Here is a 27,882-nt window from a genome sequence, read left to right on the forward strand (position 1 = left end):
TGTAACGCCATCTGCTGTTCATTAGAAGTGTCAGAAAATTGCATGAAACAACTGTAACTAATACAGTTCTACTCTAAAATTTCCAATTTTGAATGGGAAATTTCCCAAAACAAGAATTTTTGTATACATTTTACATGTGATTTAATTCACCAGCACCTTTTTTTTAAATTCTGGAATGGGAAGGTCAGGTCAAAGTATAAAAATTCCCAACACCTTGTATTTTTTTTATTGAGCAATTAAACTTTAAAAGGCAATAATTCCAACTTTTAAATAATCTTTAACTGCATCCTACATATTTCACAGCGGACAAATCTTTAGAAAAATATTTCCTGGCCACCACTTCTCAAACAGCTTTTCAAAAAAGGAACGTAAAAGTACTAAATAAATAGATTGTGGAGTGCCAGTGCCCATAGATTTGAGCCCAAAAAACAGCAGGGGAAAAAAAGACAATTTAACAAGGAAAATCGATTACATGTAAAAATCACCCAAAAAGCTACTGATGTGCGATATTTTGAATAGCCCATTTAAAAAAAAATCAACACAGAGGAAATGACTCTGTATTTTCAGTAACATCCCTGTTCTTTTGTATTTTATCTCCCATAATTCCATGGGTAGAAATGACTTCGGGACGGTACGATCTCTCAACAGCGACTAAAGGATATAATATTTACATTTGAAAGAGTCCTTAGGCGCTCTCACATTCCAGCATCGGGCTTAATGAAGAGGGCGGAAAAGGCAAAAGCCAGAAAGACGATCCCCCCGATGATTGTGACTAAAATTCACAAAAAAAGCAGTCAAATTTAATGCCATTGTAAGGAGTATCGTATTTTCTCGCATATAAGCCGCACCCTTAAATCGTTGAATTTTACAATTCTCGTACAACGTACATTTCATGCAAGATATCTTTTTTTTTCTTCTTGAATTTCATTCATGGACTTTCAAAATAAGTGTTTTATCTGTTTATCTTTTGTCTATTTTGAAAGAAATAACCGTATCGGCAAAATTGTCTTGCGTTCTGGCGTTTCGTTCGTCTCAAGTTTAATTTATGCGCATATAAGCCATACCTCCGATGCAGTCATGATTTTTTTTAGCAACAAATACGGCGTAATTGCGAGAAAATATGGGACAGTATTTTCACGACTATAAGACGCACTTAAAAGTCTTAAATTTTCTCTGGCTGGGTGTATAAAAGCGTTGTGTCCTTTTGTGTGTGTAAAATACAGAAATAGCACTCGTTACTGACACTGCGGCTAAAAATGCGATGCACCGAATAGTCGTGAAAATACGGTAATTCTTATTTCAATTGAATGGGTCTCACCTGTTCGGACCGATATTTTCTGGGCAATCATTCGTCCTCCAATCACAGCCAGACCCGTACACATGCCATGTCCCAGCGTGCCACCCACAGCCACGCCAAATGGATCCTAATGTGTGTTTCAGCAAAAAATATTCCCAAACCCTGTCGCCATGGAGATATTTGTATATGTCATGAAAAAGTAATGTGACAAACCTCACGTGCAGCAAGGATGATGGTAGTGAGCTGGGAGCGGTCGCCCCATTCGGCGAGGAAGGTGAGGGTCAGAGCCTGGATGAAGATGGGCGAGATGAAGCTGTGCCACCTGGACGATGTCGGCGAAGACGAGCCGGTCCCTGCTTCCAAGTCTGGCATTCCGTTGACCATTTTGGAACGTTGCAGCTAAACAGACAAAAAAAAAAAAATACAATTTATGGATGTTCCAATGCTGATATGATTTGACAAAAAAAATTAATAGATATTTTTGGGGAAGGGATGACCTAAAAAACTACACTAGATAAGCTAATAGCTCAAAATGTTCATTAATATGTGCTGTCCCTTATGAAATGAATTCAACTCCATAAAAAATATTATTATTTAATTATTAGTTTGTTGTTGTTACTTGTGAGCTACCCTACTTATGATGTCGACTACTTATTTATTGATTAGTTATTAGTGCACTGCATGGTGAAGTTTTAAACATGTTACTTGTATAATGAAAATAAAAGCATCCAATTCAATTCAATTTAGATACTGACCTCTTCATCCTTCTTCTTGATCTCAGCTTGTACTTCTTCCAGCTCTTCCTGACCCTCGTCGGGACTCATTTTGAGGCCCTCGCGCAACATACGCACGCCAAAAATGGCAAAGAGGCCAGTGGACACGTAGTATGTGTAGATTCTGGGGATGATGGTAGTGGCGTAGCCAAAGAGCACTGAGGCAAAACAACAAAGCTGGTTTATGTACCAAAGGATGAACACATATGTGCCCAAAATAAGTTTGACAAATACATTGAGTCAAGGGCCGCATTAACGTCAACTTGGCTTCATGTGGGCCGGACCATTTTAGATATATTTCAATTCTTTTAAATTTATAAATTGATTAAAAGAACTAGATTAAAAGCCCTGAATATTCAGTTTTTTTATAGATCTAAAACAATGTTTATTTTGGCTTTTTTATATATTTTTAGATTTTACAAAAATGATTTTTTAACAAAAAACACAGAAAAATTGATTAAAAATGACAATTATTAATTTAAAAGGGGTAAAATCATTAAATTTAATATACATCCATACTGTTCATTTGAATTTGATCCTAAAAGAGAAAGTCGGCACTCATGATTTACTTTCTCGGGCCGCACAAAATGATGCGGCGGGCCAGATTTGGCCCCCTGGGCCGCCACTTTGACACCCGTTCATTAAGTATTTAAACCTCACCCGACAAGCAGGTCATGAGCCCCAAGGCCAGCATGGCACCGGCTAGCACGGTGAGCCGGTTGTACCGCATTGCCATGATGGCGGCGATGAAGAAGGTCTTGTCGCCCAGCTCCGAAACGATAATGACGGAGATGGAGGCCGCGAAGGCGTGGATGAATCCCAGTTCGCCTTTGCTGGGGTCATCGTCCTTGACTGTGTGCTGCAAGGGATGGAGACTGGCTGTTTTCTGGAAAGAAGTATGAAAGGGAAAAGTTGCTTTGGATGGAAATAGCTGAGAGAAAGAAACCTAAATTTCAAGTAAAATTGAATTTTGTTAGGCAAGTGGTTAGTTAGCACGTCGGCCTCGCCGTTCCGAGTTCTAGGGTTCAATTCCAGGCTGAGATCTTTCTGTATCCTGTGTGGAGTTTTCTTGAGTGGGTTTTCTCAAGGTATTTTTTCCTTTCTTTTATTATTATAATAAAGGATAGGTTCTTCTCAAAAGCGCAAGTAAATCAAAAAATAACAATAATGTGCGTGGAAAACTCTACTTCCTTGAAAATTTACTAAACCACTTTCCCAATGGTCAATTCAGAAATATATATATATATTTTTTATAAATGAACGCAACACGAACGTTTAAATGAAAATAACATGAAGAGAAAATGAATGGATGAATGTTGAAAAGAATACAAAGTGCCCGAGGTCAATTCAAAGTTGCATGACACATGCCTACATTAGTTTGACATCATATTTTAACACTTGTAAATGTAAATTACAATAACAAAAACATTTATGTTGGTGTTGCTTCGCCATTTTTTTAAATATTTGCCAAAACTCGACCCGGTTACGTATGACACGTCTTAGTTAGCAAGTAGCGGCTAACTCGGATGCTAAAGTCGGAAATGCCGACAAACATACTTTGATTGTCGATGATTAAACTAGTATTTGTGATAAATTACCTCGATAGGAGCCTGTTCCTTAACTGCATTTGGTTCTTCTGGAATTGCAGTGACTCCGACCAGCAAAAAGAAGAAAATTGAAGCAGTGAGTGGGAGAAAGACGCTCCCCGCTGCTCGTCCATCTCCCCCAACCCGCAAAGGCATTCTTGTTTGCATTCTTATGCTTTATGTATTTTTTTTCGCCACCCGTCCGAGTCTCTTTAAACTCCCCGCGACTAGCTAGAGCCCACTGCTAACAATAAATAGATTTCACTTCATCTTGATCGTCTGTAGTTTTTGATTTTATTAAGAATGGCCGTTGTGTGAACGGTGAACTCTGGAGGAAGTTGTTCTCCGCTGCCGCATGGAAGACTAACTGCTCTGTGATTGGTCAATCTAAATTTGACATGGTTATGGGCGGGTCTATTTAGGAATTAAACTCACTGATTGGATGTTCATAAACGTCAATCATACACAATGGCACATGTGGGCCTTGCAGTTTTCCGCTTGTTTGAAAGTTATAAAATAACAAACTTCCCGTTGATACACATTTACAAATTCCAATAAACATATTATTATATCAAAATTGTTGGACACAGCAAAATGTGCAAATTGCCTTTTATGATTACAAATCTTCTTTCATTGACAAATATGTATAAATATACATCACATGGTCATCACACAGAAGTCATAAAATAATAATAATAAAATACATTTTCAGACAGTAAGTCTATAATTACTATCTTATCTTATCTAAGAATGTATTTTCTCCAGGGCGGCCTTCCATCTTTGTTAGATGTCACCCGGTTCAAAAAAAAAAAAAACACTTAAGCGTCAAAAGAAAAAACAATTACTAGGTAATAGGCCAAAAATGGAATACATAAAAATACAGGCACCAAATGCCACGATCAAATCAAAAAAGGTATAAATGCTTTTCTGTGCGTCGGGTAGGACGGGTATTTTCCGATGTAGTGTTCGTGACAGAGCAGCGCAGCCAGTGCCTGATTGAAAAGTACGTATAGGACCACCAGCCACCAGGTGAGAGAAAGACCCCCAGCTACCAAACTCAAAGACACGTAGACAAGAAGCTCAGCCAAGTAGTGTGGGCATGAAACCAGCTCAAAGCAACCGCCCTTTGGAATTCGGTGAGCCAATGTCTCAACTCTTCCTGTAAAAACAACACCAGTTCAATATTATATTAGCAATTATTCAGATATTCAGATTATATCAAATGATGGTGTCGCTTGAGAATTTTTCAATTCAAAAAGTGTCCCGCGGCTCAAAAAAGGTTGGGAAACACCATACTGTAATGCACAGGTGTCAAAGTGGTGGCCCGGGGGCCAAATCTGGCCCGCCACAATATTTTGTGCGGCCCGAGAAAGTCAATTATGAGTGCAGACTTTGTTTTAGGATCAATTTAAATGAAGAGTATAGATGTATATTAAATTTGCTAATTTTCCAACTTTTAAATCAATAATTGTCATTTATTTATCAATTTTTTCTGTTTTTAGTTAAAAAATCATTTTGTAAAATCTAAAAATATACATAAAAAAAGCTAATAGACAACATCATGATGCCGTCTCGGCAATAAAACAAGCTCACCTGATTTCCCCATACGAAGTCCAGCTAGAAGCACCATGGACTGATGCTGCAGTGCAGAGGCCGCAATAAAAAGTGCAATCCCAGTGACTTGAACCCACTCCAGTTGGGATAATAGTGGTCCACTTGCTGAAGAGGAGATAGCACAACCTGAACATGAATCCATCAGGATAGATTAAAGAGCTTTTACCTTTTGTCTGGGGGTCCGAACAGAGAACAGTCACCCCCAGGAGGAGGTAGTACACCAAGCCAAATATGTACTGGAGGAGGTGGATGACGCCATTGGAGAAGACACTGATCCATAGACACTCCAAAAGCCTCCGGAGGGAGTGGGACCACAAAAGTACCTGAAGCAGAACAGTGCTAGCATGTGGGGCTAAGTTAGGAAACACAAGAGAACTTGCTATGAGAACTGGTCAATAATAAACAAAAAAAAACAAGAAATATACACAATATAATGTCCAAAATCAACATAAAGTGAGATTAATAGTTATAAATAAATAAATAATAAATAAAATGAGGGTGGCTATCATAATTATAATAAATAATTATTATTCACCAAATATTTAATTTAAAATAAATTGTATCAAGACGTACAGAATCTTGTTTTTACACATCTAATCATGTTATTTGTTCATCAAAATGACATTTTTTAACGTAAACGACGAGGTGCAGACCGGAAGTGACATACACACCCGGAATTATTTAATCAGCGTACCTTTCTGTTCAGCATGGAATGAACCAGACAGAATATTTATGATCCCTGTCAGCCAATTTGGACAAAAATAATGTCGTAAAGTCACGTTTAGGCTGAAAGCCAACAGGAGACCATTCCAAAGGAGTGAGATGGCGTAGAAATGCCAGAACCACCTAGATGATGAATAAAATGATCCCTTTAACAATATCCATACACTTGATAATTTCTGTAACAGCAAATTATTTACCTTTTTGGAACTTCAAATGTACAAACCCAATCGTTGCGTTTAAAAGTTTGTTTGGTTTTACCATATCTAATCAAATCCTGGAACAACACATTTAAACAACACGTTTGGTATTTTATGGGAAAGCACTTTGCTAACTTATGTGCTAAAATTGCAGCCAAAAATGAAAAAGACAGAAAAAGCCACACGAAATCTATTAGTCGGACGTTCAAAGAGCTCCGAGTCATTTTGAACGTCGCAGAATTGTTTTGTGTTACACTAAAACGAGCCGTCTAAAAACAGATAAACACATTTTAGTTCCGGGATGAAGTCATACATCCAATTAAATGGATGGAGTAGGTATTCAAATCAATACTTGAAAAATAAAATAAAACAATAACTTTAAAAAAAATAAAGTAACTCATTGGTTTTAAGTGACGTCCATTGACGTCCAATTTGATTTGATTGGTACCTGCTCGCTTCAAATTGTATTGACGGCAAAACAGTACACTAGCATTTTCATCATCTCATTTTCTGAACCGCTTTAACCTCACTAGATTCACAGGGGGTGCTGGAGCCTATCCCAGCTAACATGTGGCCAGAGTTTAAGTATCCAATCAGCCCTACCATGCATGTCTTTGGAATGTGGGAGCAAACCAGAATACCCAGAAAAAAAACCCACACAGGAAGAACCTACAAACTCCACACAGGTTACCAACCTGGATTCGAACCCAGGTCTCCCACCGCCAGGCCGATACACTAACCACTTAACCACTGGACCACCCTTACCTATGATTTATTTATTATTTATTGATTGATTATTCTATTTATTTGTTTGTAGTATTCCTGTTATTGATAGTGAAGCTTTAAATATCATTATACTTGTAAAAATGACTATAAAAAGCATTCAATTCAATTCAATAGTGGCATTTCCTTTTGATTTCTCCACACTTTTTGTAAAGCACAAAACCTTTGAGATTGGATATTCCGGGATGCCTTTTAGAGAAGCGCAACATCCTGTCTAAGGAAGTGGGGACTATTTCCTATTTCCTATAAACTAGTGTCCTCTTTCTTGTTGACAATGCCAAGTTGTCCCCTCAGAGGGCCCCCCCCCACACACACCCCAATGTTGTGGAAAATAGTTGGCACTAACACTGGTACATTTTTCCACATGACAATCCAATCCACAAAACAACAAAAAAAGATGCACTTTTGTTTAAAAATTCCACCCAAAAAATGGGACGTACATTTTTTTTCAATTTTGCATGAAAAGTTCAATTTTTTGAGACTAGGTTGGTCTATTTTTCAGGTTTTTTTGGAAAATAACATGGTTATTTTGCAATATATAAAAGACAAGTTATGTCCCATTCATTTCCTATGTTAGTCCAACCAAGTTGAGGTGTCTATACTCATACTGGGATGCTCCTCCCAGTTCAACCCAGTTCTTCCCAGTTCAGTATGTTATACCTCTGCCCCCCCCTTCTCAGAAGCAAATCCACCTCCAAGGGGACGTGCTGCTGAGCACTAATCGCTCTTCAGCACCCCCGTTTCGATGGATAAGTGTTAAACGGATTATTTCATTTACTTCCTATCATTTTATTCCAGAATATTCTTGAATTTTGATTGTGGAATAATGGCTTGGACGTTTTGGATTGTCATTTTTAGTCTGGAATTTTGCTACCTCACTGGTAAGATCATTTTTTTTGTTATTAGAATGGGATTGTGGTTTTAATTCCATTTTTTATTGATGTAAAATGTTAAGATATTAAGTTTTATTGTATTTTTTTTACATACAATGACTGTTGACGTGGTTTGGGTGGGGGTCTGTCCATATCCTCCGAAACAGGAACCCCACCTAGGACTAAGGACTAAGTCAGGGCCTATTGAGTCTTTCCTGGCTTCCTGTTTTGACACAATTCCGCCATTTTGTGCCGCATTGGGAACTTTGTTGGAATTGGCGCACAACATTTTTGGAGTTAAAATGTGGATTTATTATATTGCTTATTGTTTGAATGTAATGAACTTGAAGGAATGACACATTTAGGGTTAAAATATTGGGGTGCATTAAGATGAAAAATTTGACTTTGGTTGAAATAACTGAAAATTATATTGTGGGAAAGTATGGTGAATAAAGGCATTGAAATTAATAACAAAAAATAATGGATTCAATCCAAAATGGCGTAAAAAAAAGGTCATTAATAGTGTTTTCTTCGGTCATGTAATGATAGTTTAAACTTGTTTATTCCCATTGTTAAAATTGCTAATTTGTCTATTGTCAATAGTATAGATGTATATTAAATTCCCCCTTTTTAAATCAACAATTGTAATTTTTTAATCATTTTTTTCTGTGTTTTTAGTTCCAAAATCATTTTGTAAAATTTAAAAATATATTTAAAAAAAATCTAAAATAAACATTGTTTAAGAGCTATAAAAAACGGAATATTCAGGGCTTTTAATCCAGTATGAAAAAAAATCTAAATATTATATCTTTATCCCATCAAGCTATCGAGACGCGCTTCACTTCCGAGCCGCCAACGCTGAGCATCACCGGCGTCCATCGGATGAACAAATCGGACAATTTAGAGCTTAAATGCAGGTTGGTCTAACCCCGTAGCAAAACCCTACCAAACGTCCTCGTCCCCTAAAAAAAAAACTCGAATATGTTCCACAGAGGTCGCCAATACCTGCGATGGACCATCACTCCTACTAGCGCTCGCTTTTCCGTAAGCGACTGTAGCGGATTGGGACTCTTCTGCACGGAACTGCGAATCGCCAACGCCACCGTCAACGAGACGGGCCAGTACAGGTGTTCCTACCGCAACGTTAAATCGGAAGACAGCAGGACGTCGACTTCGATTCACGTGTTCGTTCGAGGTAAGGCTAACGACGGATTGGGTTTTAGCGGAAAGAGTCGATTGAGAAGAGTCATTGGCCTGTTGCAGATGACAAGGTGCCGTTCGTTCCATCCGGGAAGGATTACGAGGTGGTCTTCATCAGGGAAGGCGAGCGGGTGGTCATCCCGTGCCGAGGGTCCCTGGAGGATCTCAACGTGACGCTACATACGGTAAGGAATGGTCGACAGACGTTTGGTCGACAGACGTTTGGTCGACAGACGCTTGGTCGACAGACGTTTGGTCGACAGACGTTTGGTCGACAGACGTTTGGTCGACAGACGTTTGGTCGACAGACGTTTGGTCGACAGACATTTGGTCGCCCGGACGTTTGGTCGACAGACGTTTGGTCGACAGACGTTTGGTCGACAGACGTTTGGTCGACAGACGTTTGGTCGACAGACGTTTGGTCGACAGACGTTTGGTCGACAGACGTTTGGTCGACAGACGTTTGGTCGACAGACGTTTGGTCGACAGACGTTTGGTCGACAGACGTTTGGTCGACAGACGTTTGGTCGACAGATGTTTGGTCCCCGGACGTTTGGTCCCAGGACGTTTAGTCCCTTGGACGTTTGGTCTCCCGGACGTTTGGTCCCCAGACGTTTGGTCCCCCGGACGTTTGGTCCCCCGGACGTTTGGTCCCCGGACGTTTGGTCCCCTGGACGTTCAGTCCCCTGACATACTGCATAAGAATTAAAACAAGCAAGCGTCCATTACATCAAAACAATTCCATATTAGGTGAACCGAGCAACACTATTTTAAAACAATATACATATAATGATTAATATTCTACACATACATATTATGATTAATATTACACACATGCATATAATGATTAATATTCTACGCATACATATAATGATTAATATTCTACACATACATATGATGATTATTATTTCAAGCACATTTATAATAGTACCCAAAATAACCCCAACACTGGACGTTTGGTCCCAGGACCTTTCGTCGAACGGACATTTGGTTGCCAGATCTGCTCGCTCTCAAAATTATAATCATGAGAGTGAGAGAGAAAACTATCCATCGACCTAACGTCCGTTCCACGGAACATCCGGGGACCAAGTGTCCATCAACAAAACGTCCGTCGACCAAGAGGCTTTGTTTGGTGGTTCTCTCAAACTAGCTTGACTAATACCGTAATACATCGACTACCGTCAACCCTTCAAATAAACTTGTACGTTCAAATGCCACCAGGAGTATCCAAACAAGGAGTTCCACCCCGATGGTAAAGACTCCCTGTGGGATGCCAAAACTGGCTTCACCATCCCTAGCCATCTGATCAGCTACGCCGGACTGGTCTCCTGCCAGACTCGCATCGGCAACGAGACATTCAAGTCTCCGCTCTATGTGGTGGCCGTTGTGGGTGAGAACTAGAAAAAGCTCTCGGGAGAACAATGGGTGCAAGGAGCCCGCTGAATAGCCATATGTACCCCCCGCCCAATTCCTTCCGCAGGATACAAGATCTACGATTTAACCCTGACTCCGACGCAAGTCAGGCTATCCGTCGGGGAACGTCTGAGGCTCGTCTGCATCGCCTTCACTGAACTCAACGTGGGCATCGAGTTCAACTGGACGCACGCCGACCTGCCTCTGGTGAGCTGTTCGGACAGAGGCTTTCTGTCTAATACACGTGTGTCAAAGTGACGGCCCGGGGGCCAAATTTGGCCCGCCATATCATTTTGTGCGGCCTGGGAAAGTCAATCATGAGTGCCGACTTTCTCTTTTAGGATCAAATTCAAATGAAGATTATAGATGTATATTATATTTACTGATTTTCCTCCTTTTAAATCAATCATTGCAATTTTTTATCTATTTTTATTTAGATGTTTTCCCTTACTAAGAAAAGAACTATGTTAAAAAAAAACGGTTTATATCTATAAAAAAATTAGGGCTTTTGATCCAGTTCTTATAATCCAATTAAAACAAATTGAAAACTGATTTTCTCCCTTTTAAATTAATAATTGTAATTCTTTAATCAATTTTTTTCTGTGTTTTTAGTTCAAAAATAATTTTGTAAAATCTAAAAATATATAAAAAAAGCTAAAATAAACATTGTTTTATATCTATAAAAACTGAATATTCAGGGATTTTACACCAGTTATTTTAATACATTTATTAAAAAAAACAACTAAATATTATATCTAAAATGGACCGTCCCACGTGAAGTCAAGTTGACGTCCGACCCTTTATCTAAGACATTTCGGTTTATTCTTCTTTTGGGAGAACCTTAACAGTGCTGCAACGTGAACCACTACATTCCCCGTGACTAACAATCCTCAATTTATCTTTATTTCAGATATCGGCTAACATGACGGCCCATAAGAAGAAGCTGTGGGACTCCTTGGAGTTGTCCAACACGCTAACGGTAGATAACGTGACGGTGGAGCATACCGGCGAATACACCTGCACTGCCTCTAGTGGAGCGATGGAGAAGAGCACTTCGGCTTTCCTCAAAGTCCACGGTAAGTTTCAGATTCAATCAAATGAAACCAAAGTGAAACCATTTCCATTCTGAATTTGGGACCGTTTCCAGAGAAGCCCTTTATCGATATGAAGGAGCCTTGGACCGAGGTATGGGAGTTGAACGTGGGAGGTTTATCACCCACCACCATACCGGTCAAGTACTCGGCCTACCCTGAACCAAACTTTAGATGGTAAGTCACCTTTCTATTCAATCAAGCTATTGAAACTTATGCAGCATTAATGAGGTCAATACTAATACTGGCAAGACGGCAAAATGCTGGCATCGGTAAAGATTTTGTTTCCAAATGATTGGACCAGAGAAGAAGAAAAAGACTCCTGTTGGCATGCAGTGTTGAGTGCCAAAGCACATTGCTAATTGGGTACATTTTCAGACCTGATAGTAGTAACAAAATCCAATTAAAAAGCATTTTGGTGCCTTTTAACACGCTTATTTTGTTCTAAACATACAGCTGCCAGGCTCTTTAACTAAACAAATGGCTGAGTGTTAAGACCTACCGTATGTATGCAAGTACATCTATGTGTATGTATGTATATATGTCCTTATATGTATGTGTGTATATATATGTATGTGTGTATATATATGTATACATATATATATGTATGTGTGTATATATATATGTATACATATATATATGTATGTGTATATATGTGTATATATATATATAGTATGTATGTGTATATATGTGTATATATATGTGTGTGTAAATATGTGTATATATATGTATGTGTATATATGTGTATATATATGTATGTGTATATATGTGTATATATATGTGTGTGTATATATGTGTATATATATGTATGTGTGTATATATGTGTATATATATGTATGTGTATATATGTGTAGATATATGTATGTGTGTATATATGTGTATATATATGTATGTGTATATATGTGTATATATATGTATGTGTATATATGTGTATATATATATGTATAAATACAAACACACACATATATATATACATACACACATATATATTTTTTCAGCAACACGCTTAATTATTTAAATATTTATTCATGTATTTATGTATTAAGTTACTTATCACCTATTCATTTATGTCTACAATGCTGTGTCTGTATTCTCACCTTCTTGCTACTGTCACAACAAAATTTCCCCGAACACGGGATGAATAAAATAATCCAATTAAAAAATACGATAATAATGCTATTTTCGAGATATCGGTAGTTTCACCATTAGCAGATATCGTTTAGCTAATTGCAATCATACGATTAAAATTGCTATCGGAACCCTACTGGTCAGACCCATTTATGAAATGTATGTTATTGCAGGTTAAAAAATGGCCACCCCTTGAAGGAAGACCACCGGATCAAACCGAAAAGTGACTGCCTGGTTTTCAATGGCGTCAGCGAATCAGATGCGGGCAATTACACCATCATCCTGAGCAACAAGATCAAAGACGAGCAGAGATCTTTCCAACTTCTGGTTAATGGCAAGTTAGCATCCTCCTACTCCTTAGTGTCCAAAACCAGAGGAAATAAATGCTAATTGTGGCGTCCTCACTTTTCAGTTCCTCCTCATATCATCGAGAAGGAAGTGGCGGTGGACACCGATGTTTTCCTGTTCGGTAGCAGTCCATTGCTGCGATGTACGGCTCGAGGCTTCCCCACGCCCACGGACATCCAGTGGCAGTGGATGCCCATGGCCGACTGTCCAGAAGCCTTCCTGTGAGTTTGCCTGTTTACTTACTTTTTGTTATGTAAGTGTGGCGTTGTATTTGGACCCAAGGACACAGTACAAAACTTTGAAGAAAAACGTGGCAAGGGTATCAAGAGAGTAACAAGGATTTAGCATCATAGGAAATTTCCCCAATAGGGGGGAATTAAGTTATCTAATCTAATCTAATTTAATAACAAAATCAAGACACGGGGTAATGACGAACTTAGCATGGAAATAAGGTAGACCACATGTGTTAAAGTGGTAGCCCGGGGGCCAAATCTGGTCCGCCGTATGATTTTGAGTGGCCCGGGAAAGTCAATCATGAGTGTCGACTTTCTGTTTTAGGATCAAATTAAAATGAAGAGTATAGATGTATATTAAATTTCCTGATTTTCCGCCTTTTAAATCAATAATTGTCCTTTTTTAAATCTATTTTTCTGTGTTTTTAGGTCAAAAATCATTTTGTAAAATCTAAAAATATATTTAAAAAAAAGCTAAAATACACATTGTTTTAGATCTATAAAAAAACTGAATACTCAGGGCTTTTAATCCAGTTCTTTTAATATATTTATAAAAATAAAAAAAATCTAAATATAAAAATGAAGAGTATTGATGTATATTAAATGTCCTGATTTTCCTCCTTTTAAATCAATAATTGTCTTTTATGTATCCATTTTATCTGTGTTTTTAGTTCAAAAATCATTTTGTAAAATCTAAAAATATATGTAAAAAAAAGCTAAAATAAACATTGTTTTAAATCTATAAAAAACTGAAACTCAGGGTTTTTAATCCAGTTCTTTTAATCCAAGATCAGATGGTCGGGTTTTGATGGCCGGTTAGCAGATACAACACGGTTACACCATAGATTGGAGGCGTCTTATCTACCGTCCGCACAACCCGCGGCTTCCTCGAGCGCTGCTTTTCCTGTTGTGTTCCTTTTTCGGCCGTCCTCGATTTGCCGATTCAACCGAAACGGTGCATTCAGCTCAAAATGCGACTTAGCTAAACAAGGAAGTTGAATGAAAACAAACGGAAGCAGCAGTTGGTTGTTGTCTTCTTTGTGGGGGAAGATGATAAAGCCAAGTGATTTGCTTTTACGCGGGTAGACAATGCAAGGGGTAAGGAAATAAACTCAGCGTGAAGGGCTATTTTGGGTTTAGTCCGTTTTGAGAGAATTCTGTATGCTTTGTTAGTCATATTTTGGTCACGTTTTGTCATGATTTTTTTGCTTAATGTTAATGATTCTCGGTTTTTCTACATATCTATATTTTTCTCATTTTTTTTCATCTGTTTACTTGTTTTGGGAGGTTTTCTAAAATTTTTATCAGCGCTTTTAGGGTTTTACATTTTTCATATTAATTTTTTTGTCTAATATCCTTATAAAGCATAATTTATGTGTGTATGTTAAGATTCTCTCGCTACGTTTGTCCAAACCGTACAACGTAAAGAGTTGATTTTTTTTACGCTGGTCAAAAACGGCTGTCGGATTCTAATAAAATGAGTAATTGAATTTCTTCACCTTCTCTAATTGTGTAAACTCAATTATTTGTTTGTAAAACACACGTTTTTCCAAAGATAATTTCTTTAATGGCGGAATAATTGTCTTTTATTCCGATTTGTTGTTATATTTAACCCATTCCAATTTGCACTTGACAACACAGGCCTGAACTCTTGCAATCTGAAGTACAAATTGTCTACTGCAAATCATGGCGGGACATCCACAACGGCACTGCGCACAACCCCGTAGAACGGATCTCAACTGATGTCGATCATGCTCAAAAGGTAGTCATTTCTCCCCCTTTACACCCCCAAAAAGTCTTATTTTACGGGTGCATGGTCCAAATATAAATCCATTATATTTGGTGATTTGTTCACAAGAACCAAAATTTACCATTAGGAGAAATTAAACTAAACCAAATTTGAAAAAATTGGACCATGGTTGGACCAGAAAACCTCTTGGGGAAAAAATCTTGGGTAAGCAGGTAAAATATGGGTATTTTTTTCATTTCTAGAAAATGGTGAGCTCATTGAAATTCCAGAAAGCTGAAGTTCACGCCCTCTACCGCTGCACGGCGGCTAACAAAGTGGGAAAAGATTCCCGTGTTATTTTCTTCCACGTGACGCGTAAGTTTTCTTAAAATATATATATATATATATATATATATATTTTGACTATTTTCTCACTCACCTTGCCATGTTATGGGCCATGGTTTGAAACCCAGCGAGCCACTTTCAGCCCGGGGGCTGCATATTTACCACCCCTAATTTTAATAGTTATGGATCTTAGTCCTGATCATTTATTTTGATAAAAATAAATTATGAGAGCCGACTTTCTGTTTTAGGATCAAATTGAAATGAAGAGTATAGATGTATATTAAATTTCCTGATTTTTTGCCCCTTTTAAATCAATAATTGTCATTTTTTAATACATTTTTTCTGTTTTTTTTAGTTCAAAAATCATTTTGTAAAATCTAAAAATATATTTTAAAAAAGCTAAAATAAACATTGTTTTAGATCTATAAAAAACTGAATATTCAGGGCTTTTAATCCAGTTCTTTTAATACATTTATAAAAATCAAAAAAATCTAAATATTATATCTAAAATGGTCTGTGAAATCGAGTTGACTATAGATGTATATTAAATTCCCTGATTTTCCACCTTTTAAATCAATAATTATCCTTTTTTAATCCATTTTTTCAGTGTTTTTAGTTCAAAAATCATTTTGTAAAATCTAAAAATATATTTTAAAAAAATACTCAGGGCTTTTAATCCAGTTCTTTTAATCCATTTATAAAAAAAAATATCTAAATATTATAATCTAAAATGGTCCGGCCCACATGAAATCTAGTTGACGTTAACATGGCCACATCTGGTCTAACATTTAATTTGCGTATCAAAATTTAAATATATCCAACCCGTGTCTATCCATAGGAGGCTTGGCGGTGACTTTATCGCCGTCCGAGCCCGTAGAAGAAGAACGTGTGGCTCTACGCTGTAAAGCAGACGGCCTGATCTACGACAACCTCACCTGGTATCACGTGACCAACGTGTCTGGTTGGGAGCGGACAGCAGGTGCTCAGCCCTGCCGCTCGTTGGCGCTGCCGTCCACGCCACTATTGCGCCGCGCCACGTCTGAAGGCGAACGCGGCGCCAATGTGAGCCTGGAGCTGCTACTGCCAAACGCATCCCGCCAGGATGAGGGTCTTTACGCTTGCCAGGTGGAGAACATTAAGACCCGGGAGAGGACATGTTTGCTGCGCTACCTGTCACTCAAAGGTAGAGTTATTTTATTTTGATTTTTTTTTAGGTATTTCTACTAATGACTCAATAAAACAAATCTAAGGGAAAAATCACATTTCCACAAACATTTTGAAAAATAATTGCCAATATTTAATGATAAATAATAACCACCTTGACCACAGGTGTCAAAGTGGCGGCCCGCGGGCCAAATGTGGCCCGCCACATCATTTTGTGCGGCCCGAGAAAGTCAATCATGAGCGCAAAATTTCTATTTTAGGATCAAATTCAAATGAAGAGTATATATGTATATTAAATTTGCTGATTTACCCCCTTTTAAATCGATAATTGTCATTTTTTAATTTTTTTGTGTTTTTTGTTCAAAAATCATTTTGTAAAATCTAAAAATGTTTTAAAAAGCTCAAATATACATTGTTTTAGATCTATAAAAAAACGGAATATACAGGGGTTTGAATCCAGTTCTTTTAATGCATTTATTAAAAAAAAGAATCTAAAAATTATATCTAAAATGGTCTACAGGAAAATAGTAGAGTCGGTGTACCCTATCGACTGATTTATTTGATTTTATCGTGATAACAATTTTAGTATTGGTCCATATATAAAACGCATTGGATTATAAGGCGCACTGTCTATTTTGGAGAAAATTTAAGACTTTTATGTGTACCTTATAGTCCTGAAAATACGGTAAAGTCTTCATCGGTTAATATTTTTAATATCTCCCAGGTATGGAGTTTCCAAGGATCCTCAATAATCTGACCGACCAAAAAGCCAACGTGAGCACCACCGTTACACTCCTTTGTGACGCCACCGGCACCCCTGACCCAAAGGTGCTGTGGACCAAAAACAACCAAACGGTGGTGGAAGGCTCAGGTGAGATGCGTCCTGGTTTTGAGTCGGACAAATATTCCAATCTTTTTCTCCGTTTTTTTTTTTTTGGCTTCACATCCTCCACTAATTTTCAGGCGTTATCCTGAGCCGGCGCGGTCACGTGCTGACCATCCAACGCGTCAAACAGGAGGACGGCGGCTTGTACATTTGCTCTGCTTGCAACACCCGCGGCTGCGACACCTCGCAGGCCTTCTTGACGACTGAAGGTCAGGATGGGATTGGATTGGACAAATTTGTCTTCTAAACTATTTTTTGTGGCAATTTATATTTATATATATATTTAACTATAATATAATGCTGCTCGGCGGCCTAGGGTCGACATGACCGGACATTTGGTCGCCAGGACGTTTGGTCGCCCGGACCGGACATTTGGTCGCCAGGACGTTTGGTCGCCTGGACGTTTGGTCGACCAGACATTTGGTCGCCCGGACGTTTGGTCGCCCGGACGTTTGGTCGACCGGACGTTTGGTCGCCCGGACGTTTGGTCGACCGGACGTTTGGTCGCCCGGACGTTTGGTCGCCCGGACGTTTGGTCGCCCGGACGTTTGGTCACCCTAACCCTAACCCTTGGTGTCCAATCAGCCTACCATGCATGTTTTTGGAATAATTTAAATATATATATATATATATATATATATATATATATATATATATATATATATATATATATATATATATATATATATATATATATAATAATTTAAAAAGATATATATATATATATATATATATATATATATATATATATATATATATATATATATATATATATATATATATATATATATATATATATATATCTTTTTAAATTATTATTCTAATTAGATAAAAAAAAATCAGCAACCCAAAATTATTTTTAAATTTCCATGTGTCATTCCATTCTTCATGACGCAGCATTTCCTGTTTTGATGCGAACCCCCTGGCTACTGTATCATTTATATTTAACCTTTTCGATATCAAAGATAAAAACGGAGAACAAACTTCCTGCCGACGGGAAGCCCACCCTGTCCCTGTCCGTCCCGTCGGTCGTTCGGTCGGTGCACATCCTCCAACCCGAACAATGGAAGGACTCTGGGACAAAAGAATGGTTGCCGGCCTTCCAAGTCGACCGCTGTGCCAACAAAGCCGTCTACGTGACGCGGGGCTCGCCAGCAGAACGTGCACCCGCGTAAAATGAGGGCGCCGCTACTAACGAGATAGACACCCCAAATTAGAGGGCGCACATCACAAAGAAAGAGAGAGAGAGAGAAAGAAAGACCTCGTTTGAAAGTGTAGCCTGCACTTTTTGCCTGATCAAAATCATTGGGCTTGCTAAAAACAGAAAAAAATGTTTAAAAAATGACAATTATTGATTTAAAAAGAGGAAAATCCCAGCTGACTGGCAAGGGATGTTTTGGGAATTTTGGAGGAAACCAAAGTACCCGGAGAAAACCCATGCAAGCCCGGGGGAAAACATGCAAACTCCTACACAGTGACTATCCACCTGGGATTGAACCCAAGACCCCAGAACTGCATTAAAAGCCACAATTGACACTAAAAACATGTCACAAAAAGCCATCATTGAAATAACTTGAGCCCGATAAAAATCTCCAATCAAAAATGAAAACCCATCTATCATAACTGCACCATTTTTTCAACATTTCCTCCATTTTCTGGCAGGTGCGGAAGAAAAAACCAACGTGGAGCTCATCGTTCCCATTGGCTCAGTGGTCATCGCCATGTTTTTCTGGCTTCTCATCGTCTTTTTCATTCGGGGAAGAAAACGAGTAAGCATACAAAATCGAACTATTTTATGGCTATAAAACCTCTACTACAAATACAGCTGTGACACATACAAAAATCATCAATAATAACCTCATACAATTGAAATATTATTTAGGAATATAGCCATATTTTACTCACCCAAAAATCTTTTTTAACTGTACACATCATCCATCCTCTTTTCTTTCCTTTTTTAAAAAGATGTCCATCTTTTTTTTCTTGAAAAGTCCGTCTTAAAAATGGCTTTGCCATCAAATCTGCAATCAAATCCATTTGTGGTTCCCTCCGTCGGCCATTGTGGGTTGACTTTGCTCACTCTGGTTTTGGCCCGCCTACTCTATCACTAGCCAATCCCATTTGCTGAAAGCAATGACATATCCCTACGCCTGCGAGAAGGCCTGGTGTCACCAACTCAAATTCGGATTGGTTAAATTAACAGTTAATGCTTGTTTAATGCAGCAAAGCCTGCAAAACTGATTGTGAAGGCCTGGAGGCAGATTTCTGACCCTGGCAACAAACAATGGCTGAAATGTGATTGGTTGATTGCTTCAATATGAAAACACACATTTGGAAGCAGCGGAAAAGCAATGAAAGGAATAATTTGGAATTATTTAATTGTAGTATTGATGCACAAAATATAATATATGATTCAGACATTACTTAGGCCAGCAGAGAAGGCCTTGAAGGCCCTGACGGCTGTCCTGTACATGAGATTTTTTTCACTAGTGTGTGTGAGAGCCATTCTGGGGGCCCCTTACACCCTAAGCCCACCCACATGCATACAGTCGGGTAACACAAATACGATGACTAATTAGAAGTGACTGCTGCCTTTTGTGCTAGGTTAACAACGGGGGGTCACGTAAGTCACGCACCCCCATTCGGGCCCCTTTTTAGCCAAGGTCAAACAAACGATGGTCTGTTGCAGCCCAACGGAGGCGATTTGAAGACGGGGTATCTCTCCATGATCCTCGATTCGGAGGACGTGCCAATGGACGAGCAGTGCGAGAGGTTGACTTACGACGCCAATAAGTGGGAGTTCCCCCGGGACAGGCTAAAGCTAGGTATGGGGACTGGCTATTATTTGGATATTTGCTCATTTTGTTCAATTCAGGGTTGTGGTGGAGGAGGGTTAATGGGTTTTCGGTTAATGGGTGAATCAATTTAAAGCTGTTTTCTCGTATTTTTTCTTATTTTAGAGACATTGTTAAGGCGCACTGTCTATTTTGGAGAAAATTTAAGACTTTTAAGTGCGCCTTATAGTCGTGAAAATACGGTAATTGCTAATGACTTCCAGGTATGAAGCACTCACTACTTTACAGTCACCTCTAGAGCCAGCCATTGTTGATGTTTTGGATTTTTTTGTATAAAATCTTGCAGTGGGGGAGGAGCTATATGATGGAACATTTTGTAAACTAAGATGGCTGATCTGCATATTTAACAGTATTGTTTCAGTTCAAGTGTTTGTGTTTTTTTACTATCCGACAGTGGTGGTTTTTGGTTTTCTGTTTTTTCCATATAAAAGGCGCACTGGATTATAAGGCGCACTGTCTATTTCGGAGAAAATTTAAGACTTTTAAGTGCGCCTTATAGTCGTGAAAATACGGTAATTGCTATTGACTTCCAGGTATGAAGCACTCACTATTTTACAGTCACCTCTAGAGCCAGCCATTGTTGATGTTTTGGATATTTTGGTATAATATCTTGCAGTGGGGGAGGAGCTATATGATGGAAGATTTTGTAAACTAAGATGGCTGATCTGCATATTTAACAGTATTGTTTCAGTTCAGGCGTTTGTGTTTTTTTTTTAATATCCGACAGTTGTGGTTTTTCGTTTTTGGTTTTCAGTTTTTTCCATATATAAGGCGCACTGGATTAGAAGGCGCACTGTCTATTTTGAAGAAAATTTCAGACTTTTAAGTGCGCCTTATAGTCGTGAAAATACGGTAATTGCTAATGACTTCCAGGTATGAAGCACTCACTATTTTACAGTCACCTCTAGAGCCAGCCATTGTTGATGTTTTGGATTTTTTGGTATAAAATCTTGCAGTGGGGGAGGAGCTATATGATGGAAGATTTTGTAAACTAAGATGGCATCTGCATATTTAACAGTATTGTTTTAGTTCAAGTGTTTGTGTTTTTTTAATATCCGACAGTGGTGGTTTTTGGTTTTCTGTTTTTTCCATATATAAGGCGCACTGGATTATAAGGCGCACTGTCTATTTTGGAGAAAATTTAAGACTTTTAAGTGCGCCTTATAGTCGTGAAAATACGGTACTCTCTAACGAACCTAACATTTCAAGGTGATCCGCTGGGACGAGGCGCATTCGGCCAGGTGGTGGAAGCCGCCGCTTTCGGTATCGAGAAAGTCGCCACCTGCACCACCGTTGCAGTAAAAATGCTGAAAGGTGAGTTCCAAATCATACATGTTCATGGCTTGTCTACAATGAGAGATAAGAGTTTAAATTTTGGACCAATCACGTGCCACAGAGGGAGCCACATCTAGTGAATTCCGAGCTTTGATGTCGGAACTGAAAATCCTCATCCACATTGGACATCACCTCAATGTCGTCAATCTACTGGGAGCCTGCACCAAGACTGGCGGTAAGTGGGCGGAGTTTATGCATGACAAACATTGAAACCAGTTAACTACACTATGTAATTACACCATCATTACAGCAAAGAAAGACCTTAAAATCGGCATATTTAACTTCAATCTCAATCTGCAGAAGGTTTCCACCTTGTGGACACCCTGTGTATGGCTCCAGTTTTTTTAACTAGGTCTACAATGTCTTCTGTGTCTGTCTTACTACTGCAAACAAGGGAAAATTTCCCAAATACAGGATAAAATACAGTTCTAATCTAGATTCCAATTGGTAGGCATATCTAAAATACTACTGGCTACAAAATAGACTACCATTTTAGTGATAAAAAAGTATTTCTCGTTCTCTCCCAGAAATTGTAGGTCCATTAACGTTTGGAGTATACAGTAGTTCGAGTAAAAAAATGACTAAAAATATGAAATAACAGCATTCCTCGCTACTATAGGCCCTCTAATGGTCATCGTGGAGTACTGCAAGCACGGAAACCTTTCGAGCTACCTGAAGAGCAAACGTGGAGAATACAGTCCATTCAAGGTAGATGGATCAACAGATTTTTGCGATATAGCCACAAATTTTTATTCTTACTCATTCTTGATCTTCTGCCGTCCAAAGCGAAAGAGAACTGAAAGCCAGCGATGGACATCTGCAGAAGACGACGTAATGGAAGGAGATCTTGGTCTGGGAAAGGTCGCCCAGCTGGACATTTGTACGGGAACGGCTGATAGACCTTCAAGCAGCCATACGGACTCTCAAGACGGTACTCTGATTCACCAAAACCACCTCTAGGGGTCCAGGTTCCTCCATTTTTGACTCCCACCATGCATTCTAGAAAGCACAGACGAAGACCACCTAACGATGGAAGACCTGATCTCCTACAGTTTCCAGGTGGCCAAAGGCATGGAGTTCCTATCCTCTCGCAAGGTGAAAGAACAATCCAAAATGGCGGCGCTTTTCAAATGCTAACCGAAAAATGTCCATTTCAGTGCATTCACCGAGATCTTGCCGCAAGGAACATTCTGCTCTCTGAGAATAACGTAGTGAAGATCTGCGATTTTGGTTTGGCCAGAGACGTCTATAAGGACCCTGACTATGTCCGCAAGGGAGATGTTAGTATCAAATCTGGAATAGCCTCCTATTCGTCCCAATGCCTGAAGGTGGGTTAGATTTAACATGGTGATTTCCCCATAGGCTCGTCTTCCTCTCAAGTGGATGGCTCCAGAAACCATTTTTGACCGGGTTTACACCACCCAGAGTGATGTGTGGTCCTTTGGAGTCCTACTCTGGGAGATCTTCTCATTGGGTAAACATCAACTAGATTATTCCTGTACAGCAGACTCGGGTTGGTTCCCGGGTTGCGTTAACGTCAACTCCATTTTATGTGGGCCGGACTATTTTAGATATAATATTTAGATTTTTTTTTTTATAAATGGATTAAAAGAACTGGATTAAAAGCCGTGAATATTCCGTTTTTTATAGATCTAAAACAATGGTTATTTTAGCTTTTTTAAAAAAAAATATTTTTTGATTTTACTAAATGATTTTTTTATACTAAAAAAATCAGTTTTAATCATTATGTTCGATATTAATGTGGAAAACAGAAAATATTTTGATATATTTATAGATTTTACAAAATATTTTTTGAACTAAAAACACAAACAAATGGATTAAAAATTACAATTATTGATTTAAAAGGGGGAAAAAATCAGAAAATATAATATACATCTATACTCTTCATTTGAATTTAATCCTAAAACAGAAAGTCAGCACTCATGGTTGACTTTCCCGGGCCACACAAAATGATGCGGCGGGCCAGATTTGGCCCCCGGGCCACCACTTTGGTGTCATCGAACTATGCCCCTTTTCCACCCTAAAAATGGGGCTCCAACTGGCCAAAACTGGGATTCGGGATCTCTTCTAATCTCCACCCTCTTTCTACCATTTCCAGGAGCGTCACCTTACCCAGGGGTCTGCATTGACGAGACTTTCTGCCGAAGACTTAAAGAAGGCACCAGGATGCGTCCACCGCAGTATGCCACTTCGGAAATGTGAGTCACCAGGACGTTAATCACAGTTTCACGTTTATTGATAAACCTGCGAAATCCCATTGGTGATGGCAGATATCAAACCATGCTGGATTGCTGGCTGGACCGTCCTACAGACAGGCCGACATTCGCCGAACTGGTGGAGCATTTGGGCAACCTGCTACAGGCTAGCGCGCACCAGGTAGCCATTTTTGCCAGATATATCAAAATTTTGAAGGATCTGATCTCAAGTAAAAATGATCTACCGTATTTTCACAACTATAAGGCGCACATAAAGGTCTTAAATTTTCTCCAAAATAGACAGGGCGCCTTATAATGCAGTGCGCCTTATATATGGACCAATACTAAAAAAAAATTATCACGATAAAATGAAATAAATCAGCGGATAGGGTACACTATCGTCGACAGTTCTCACAACTCTGGCAAACAGCCCCTGACTGTACTATTTTCTTGTAGAAAAAGTACTGCTTAGTGACTACTGGGATATATAGTTCTTTTGTCAATACACCCAATGGATTGTGGTCTGTATACATTGACTACAACACAGCTTTACGAAGTATGGAAGACAGCGTGGGAATAGTAACGCTAGCTACTAGCTAGCTACTATTTACCTGGCTGCGTCTATAAGAACTGTACGTCCTTTTTGTGTAAAATACAGAAATAGCACTCGTTATTGACACTGCGGCTAAAAATACCATGCGCCGTATAGTCGTGAAAATACGGTATGCTTATATTTTTGAAAAATAGTGATTTTAGCTGGTGGTTTTGGAAAGCACTTCAGTTTTGGTTGGTTTAACGTGAATGGGGGTCTCACCTCTAGGATGGTAAGGACTACATTCCGTTGACGGCAGTAGGCGACGCCATGGGGGTTCCAGGTCAGAGCAGAGATGTCTTGGACGTCCAGCCGCACTATGACAACGCTCTGTCTTTTGGGTATGAGTTGCTTCTCGGAGAAAACCGTTTTACGAAATAGTCAAGTCCACCGACGTTGTCTTTTGGGAAGCAGGCAAGGCGAGACGTGTGGTCGGAGACTCAGCGTGAAGACATTTGACGATGTCCCTGTGGAGCACAGTAGTGTCATGGTAAGAACATTTTTACGGTTACTTTAAAAGACTACATTTATTTTCAAAAGCAGACTAAAAAGTGAATGAGAAGTTGTAATTTTAGTAAAATTAAGTTGTAAAATGTTTTTGGTTTGTTTTTACAGTAGTTGTTTTAAGGGTATACGGAAGGGAAATTCAAATGCGACAATGAATAAATACATTTTCGTTTTATGTTATATCAATGTTGCAGTATAATAAGAATAACTTACAAATAAAATACATATGGGATGTAAAATCAAAAAACATGTAAAAAAACGTTACTTTAACGTTGTGATGTTCCTAAAATACGTTTGGAAATTAAATGTAACATTTTTAATGTGATGACACATATTAATTCCGTCATTCAATCTATTTTTTGTCCCTAGCACCATTTTTTGTGTTTTATTGTTAACATTATGAAAAAACAACATAAAAAAAGTTTGATTTTACAAAAAAATTAAATGAAAAAAATGAAATTTAATCTCTAAAATTACCACAATAATAATAACATTATTTTTTAATTCATTCATTTTCTCTGTTTACAGCACCTTTAAAAAACACTGAAAAACATGTTGCAACACTTAAAACAACAACCAAAAAAAACTAACTATGACTCTTTACTTCTTATAGCAATTTTGATACCAATGCAGCAAAACAATCATTTTGTTTCAAAAGATTCTCATGATTAACAATTTTTACTAATTATTTCGAATTAGGAGGGTCACATGGACACTTCAGCAGATGAAGCAAAAGCTTTGAACCCTCAACTTCTAACAACGGTCAACTTTAGGTAAGGCCATCTTCGCCTTTGTCCTTCTATCAAAAAAACACAACCCACATTTCATCAAAATTCCCATTTCAGCCAACTTCTCCGTTGCAAAAGCAAAGAATCCCTGGCATCGGGTTCGTCCAATCAGACGAGCGGCTACCAGTCGGGCTACCACTCGGACGACGCCGACACCCCCGTCTACGCTAACGAGGAAGCCATCGTCAAACACGCTATGCTGCTAAAAAAGCAGAAACCTCCGCTCGCTCCACCCGTCGCTAAATTCGGGTCGGAGATCCGCTACAGCACCCCACCCGTCTGAACCGCCCACCATGACTTTCAGGCCTGTACAGTATTTTTTTTTGTGGAACAATGAGTAGCGCCGCCATTGTTGTTGTTGTTGGCGTCGTATTTCGACCATGGGTGAAGAAAAATGGAGGTTGAATGACGAGATGGTGTAAAGTAGGTCGGCTATCGTGTTTGCTCAGCACACTAATGGTGGAAACACGTTTCCTGTGCGGCAGGAAACGGCGTCGGAAATTCGGACCAGGTGACGTCGATGTGGCGGGCGATTCCTTTGTTGAGGCGCTTTTCAGTGTACAGTGGCTTTTTTATACGTACCCGTTTTACAGTATATGTACTATTTGGAGAAATGTAACTAGTTTTATAAAATGCACTGATTGAGATTTTTCCACAAATAAAGTATTTGACATTAAAAAAATAATAGTAGTGTCCCTGTTTTTACATATTAAATAAATGCAAAATAAATAGAATTGTGTCATTGTATTAAAAAAAATGAATGATCGAGACTCAGCACAGGGGGTGCTGGAGCCTATTCCAGGTAATTATGGGTACCAGGTGGGAGGAGACTTGAGAATTTAATGCTTTTATTGTCATTATACAAGTATAATGATATTTAAAGCTTCATCACAAAGTGTATGAATAACAACAATAAATAGACAGACAAATAAATGATCAATAAATAAGGAATAAATAAAAAAGTAGCTAACATAATAAGTAGTCACAACATAAATAAGTAGGGAAGTGCAAAAATAACTATATAAAAACTAACAAATAATCGATAAATAAGGAATAAATAATAAATAAACAAGTACAGTGTTCCCTCGCTACTTCACGCTTCAGCTATCGCGGACTCAGAGCTTCGCAGATTTTTTATCAGGAAAAAAAATAATAAAAAAATTAAAGATATTAAGTTGAAATTATAAATTACATCATTTTACAAGAGGTGGAAACAAAATATTCAATAAGAATTAGTAATTGCATCCAAAAAAGGCCAAAGAAATGGTCAATAACATGGTGAGAGTTCAGGAATGGCATTGATGACGTCATGGCTGTTTACAGGCCCAAAAAACAATGTTCACAACTCCCAATAACGATGTTTCTTACGTACAAAAAACTGCAGAAGAGCCTCCATCCGGAATACTATGATGTTTTTGCTTGGTGGTGCTTTTGTTAGACGTTTCTTTAAGCATTTTTGAAGGGGCACCACTACTTCGCGGAAATGCAGCTATTGCGGGGGGTCCCGGTCCCCATTAACCGCGATAACCGAGGGAACACTGTAGTCAACATAATAAGTAGTCACAACAAAAAATGCTACAGGACTTTTTCAACAGGCGGTGTGGAAGAATGAGTGTTGACGTCACCGTTGGACATTTAAATGGGTGACGAGTGACAACTTTGTGTGGGAAAGCTTCACTAATGTGTTTTGACTGTCATTTTAGAGAAGGCTAAAAAACACAATGTTGCACGATGACTTACTTCTCACACAAAAACAATTGTTGCTTGATCTTTTTTTGGATTAATAATATTCATAGAAACAAAGGGACATTGTTGCACATATGAATTTTAAAAAATCAGCACTTTTTTAAATGATTTTTTTCCAAAATATCAATAATCAAATCAATAAAACTAAAAATGTGTCCTCTTTTCCCTTCTTATTTTACAATATAAATAAATAATAATCGAATATATATTTTTCCTTTTCATTAAAATCCCAAGATTAAAAGATGAAAACAAATAGTTCATATAGGGTAAGTTCCAGCACCCCCTGCAATCGTTGTGAGAATAACCAATTCAAAATAAAAGAATATATTTGTTTGTTTATATGGGAAGAAAAAAAATAACCTTAAAAATGTACAAAAAAATACAAAAATGCCAAAAAAAAAATCAAAAAATTAACTTATATATAAAGCAAAAAAAATTAAGCTCAATTTATAATATCAATA

The 27,882-nt window shown here is 38.3% G+C and overlaps 3 protein-coding genes across 3 annotated transcripts; 1 reads left to right on the top strand and 2 right to left on the bottom strand.

Moving 5' to 3' along the window:
- Positions 1-203: 203 nt before the first annotated feature.
- tmem165 (transmembrane protein 165) lies at positions 204-4,002 on the bottom strand. Its single transcript, XM_077717781.1, has 6 exons — positions 3,669-4,002; positions 2,731-2,956; positions 2,053-2,228; positions 1,511-1,696; positions 1,319-1,424; positions 204-772 (listed from the first exon to the last, which is right to left on the bottom strand). Exons 1-6 carry the CDS (start codon positions 3,822-3,824, stop codon positions 696-698), a joined length of 927 nt encoding a protein of 308 aa, XP_077573907.1. The 5' UTR covers positions 3,825-4,002; the 3' UTR covers positions 204-695.
- On the bottom strand, positions 3,669-6,464 carry srd5a3 (steroid 5 alpha-reductase 3). The gene is made up of 5 exons (XM_077717780.1): positions 6,191-6,464; positions 5,965-6,116; positions 5,437-5,622; positions 5,250-5,375; positions 3,669-4,815 (listed from the first exon to the last, which is right to left on the bottom strand). The coding sequence occupies exons 1-5, from the start codon at positions 6,412-6,414 to the stop codon at positions 4,556-4,558; spliced, it is 948 nt and encodes a 315-aa protein (XP_077573906.1). The 5' UTR covers positions 6,415-6,464; the 3' UTR covers positions 3,669-4,555.
- A 1,182-nt stretch (positions 6,465-7,646) lies between these two features.
- Positions 7,647-26,356, top strand: kdr (kinase insert domain receptor (a type III receptor tyrosine kinase)). The gene is made up of 30 exons (XM_077717555.1): positions 7,647-7,854; positions 8,669-8,762; positions 8,838-9,040; positions 9,109-9,230; positions 10,267-10,435; positions 10,526-10,665; positions 11,369-11,534; positions 11,606-11,726; positions 12,851-13,011; positions 13,090-13,246; positions 14,900-15,020; positions 15,251-15,362; positions 16,171-16,515; positions 17,221-17,367; positions 17,460-17,591; positions 19,045-19,151; positions 20,072-20,207; positions 21,447-21,551; positions 21,634-21,747; positions 22,192-22,280; positions 22,359-22,503; positions 22,576-22,667; positions 22,730-22,852; positions 22,935-23,046; positions 23,692-23,791; positions 23,864-23,969; positions 24,609-24,721; positions 24,795-24,870; positions 25,587-25,660; positions 25,733-26,356. The coding sequence occupies exons 1-30, from the start codon at positions 7,800-7,802 to the stop codon at positions 25,956-25,958; spliced, it is 3,963 nt and encodes a 1,320-aa protein (XP_077573681.1). The 5' UTR covers positions 7,647-7,799; the 3' UTR covers positions 25,959-26,356.
- Positions 26,357-27,882: the final 1,526 nt, after the last annotated feature.

The sequence above is a fragment of the Stigmatopora nigra genome, chromosome 5 (assembly GCF_051989575.1).
Source record: "Stigmatopora nigra isolate UIUO_SnigA chromosome 5, RoL_Snig_1.1, whole genome shotgun sequence".
In the NCBI taxonomy this organism is placed as follows: Eukaryota; Metazoa; Chordata; class Actinopteri; order Syngnathiformes; family Syngnathidae; genus Stigmatopora; species Stigmatopora nigra.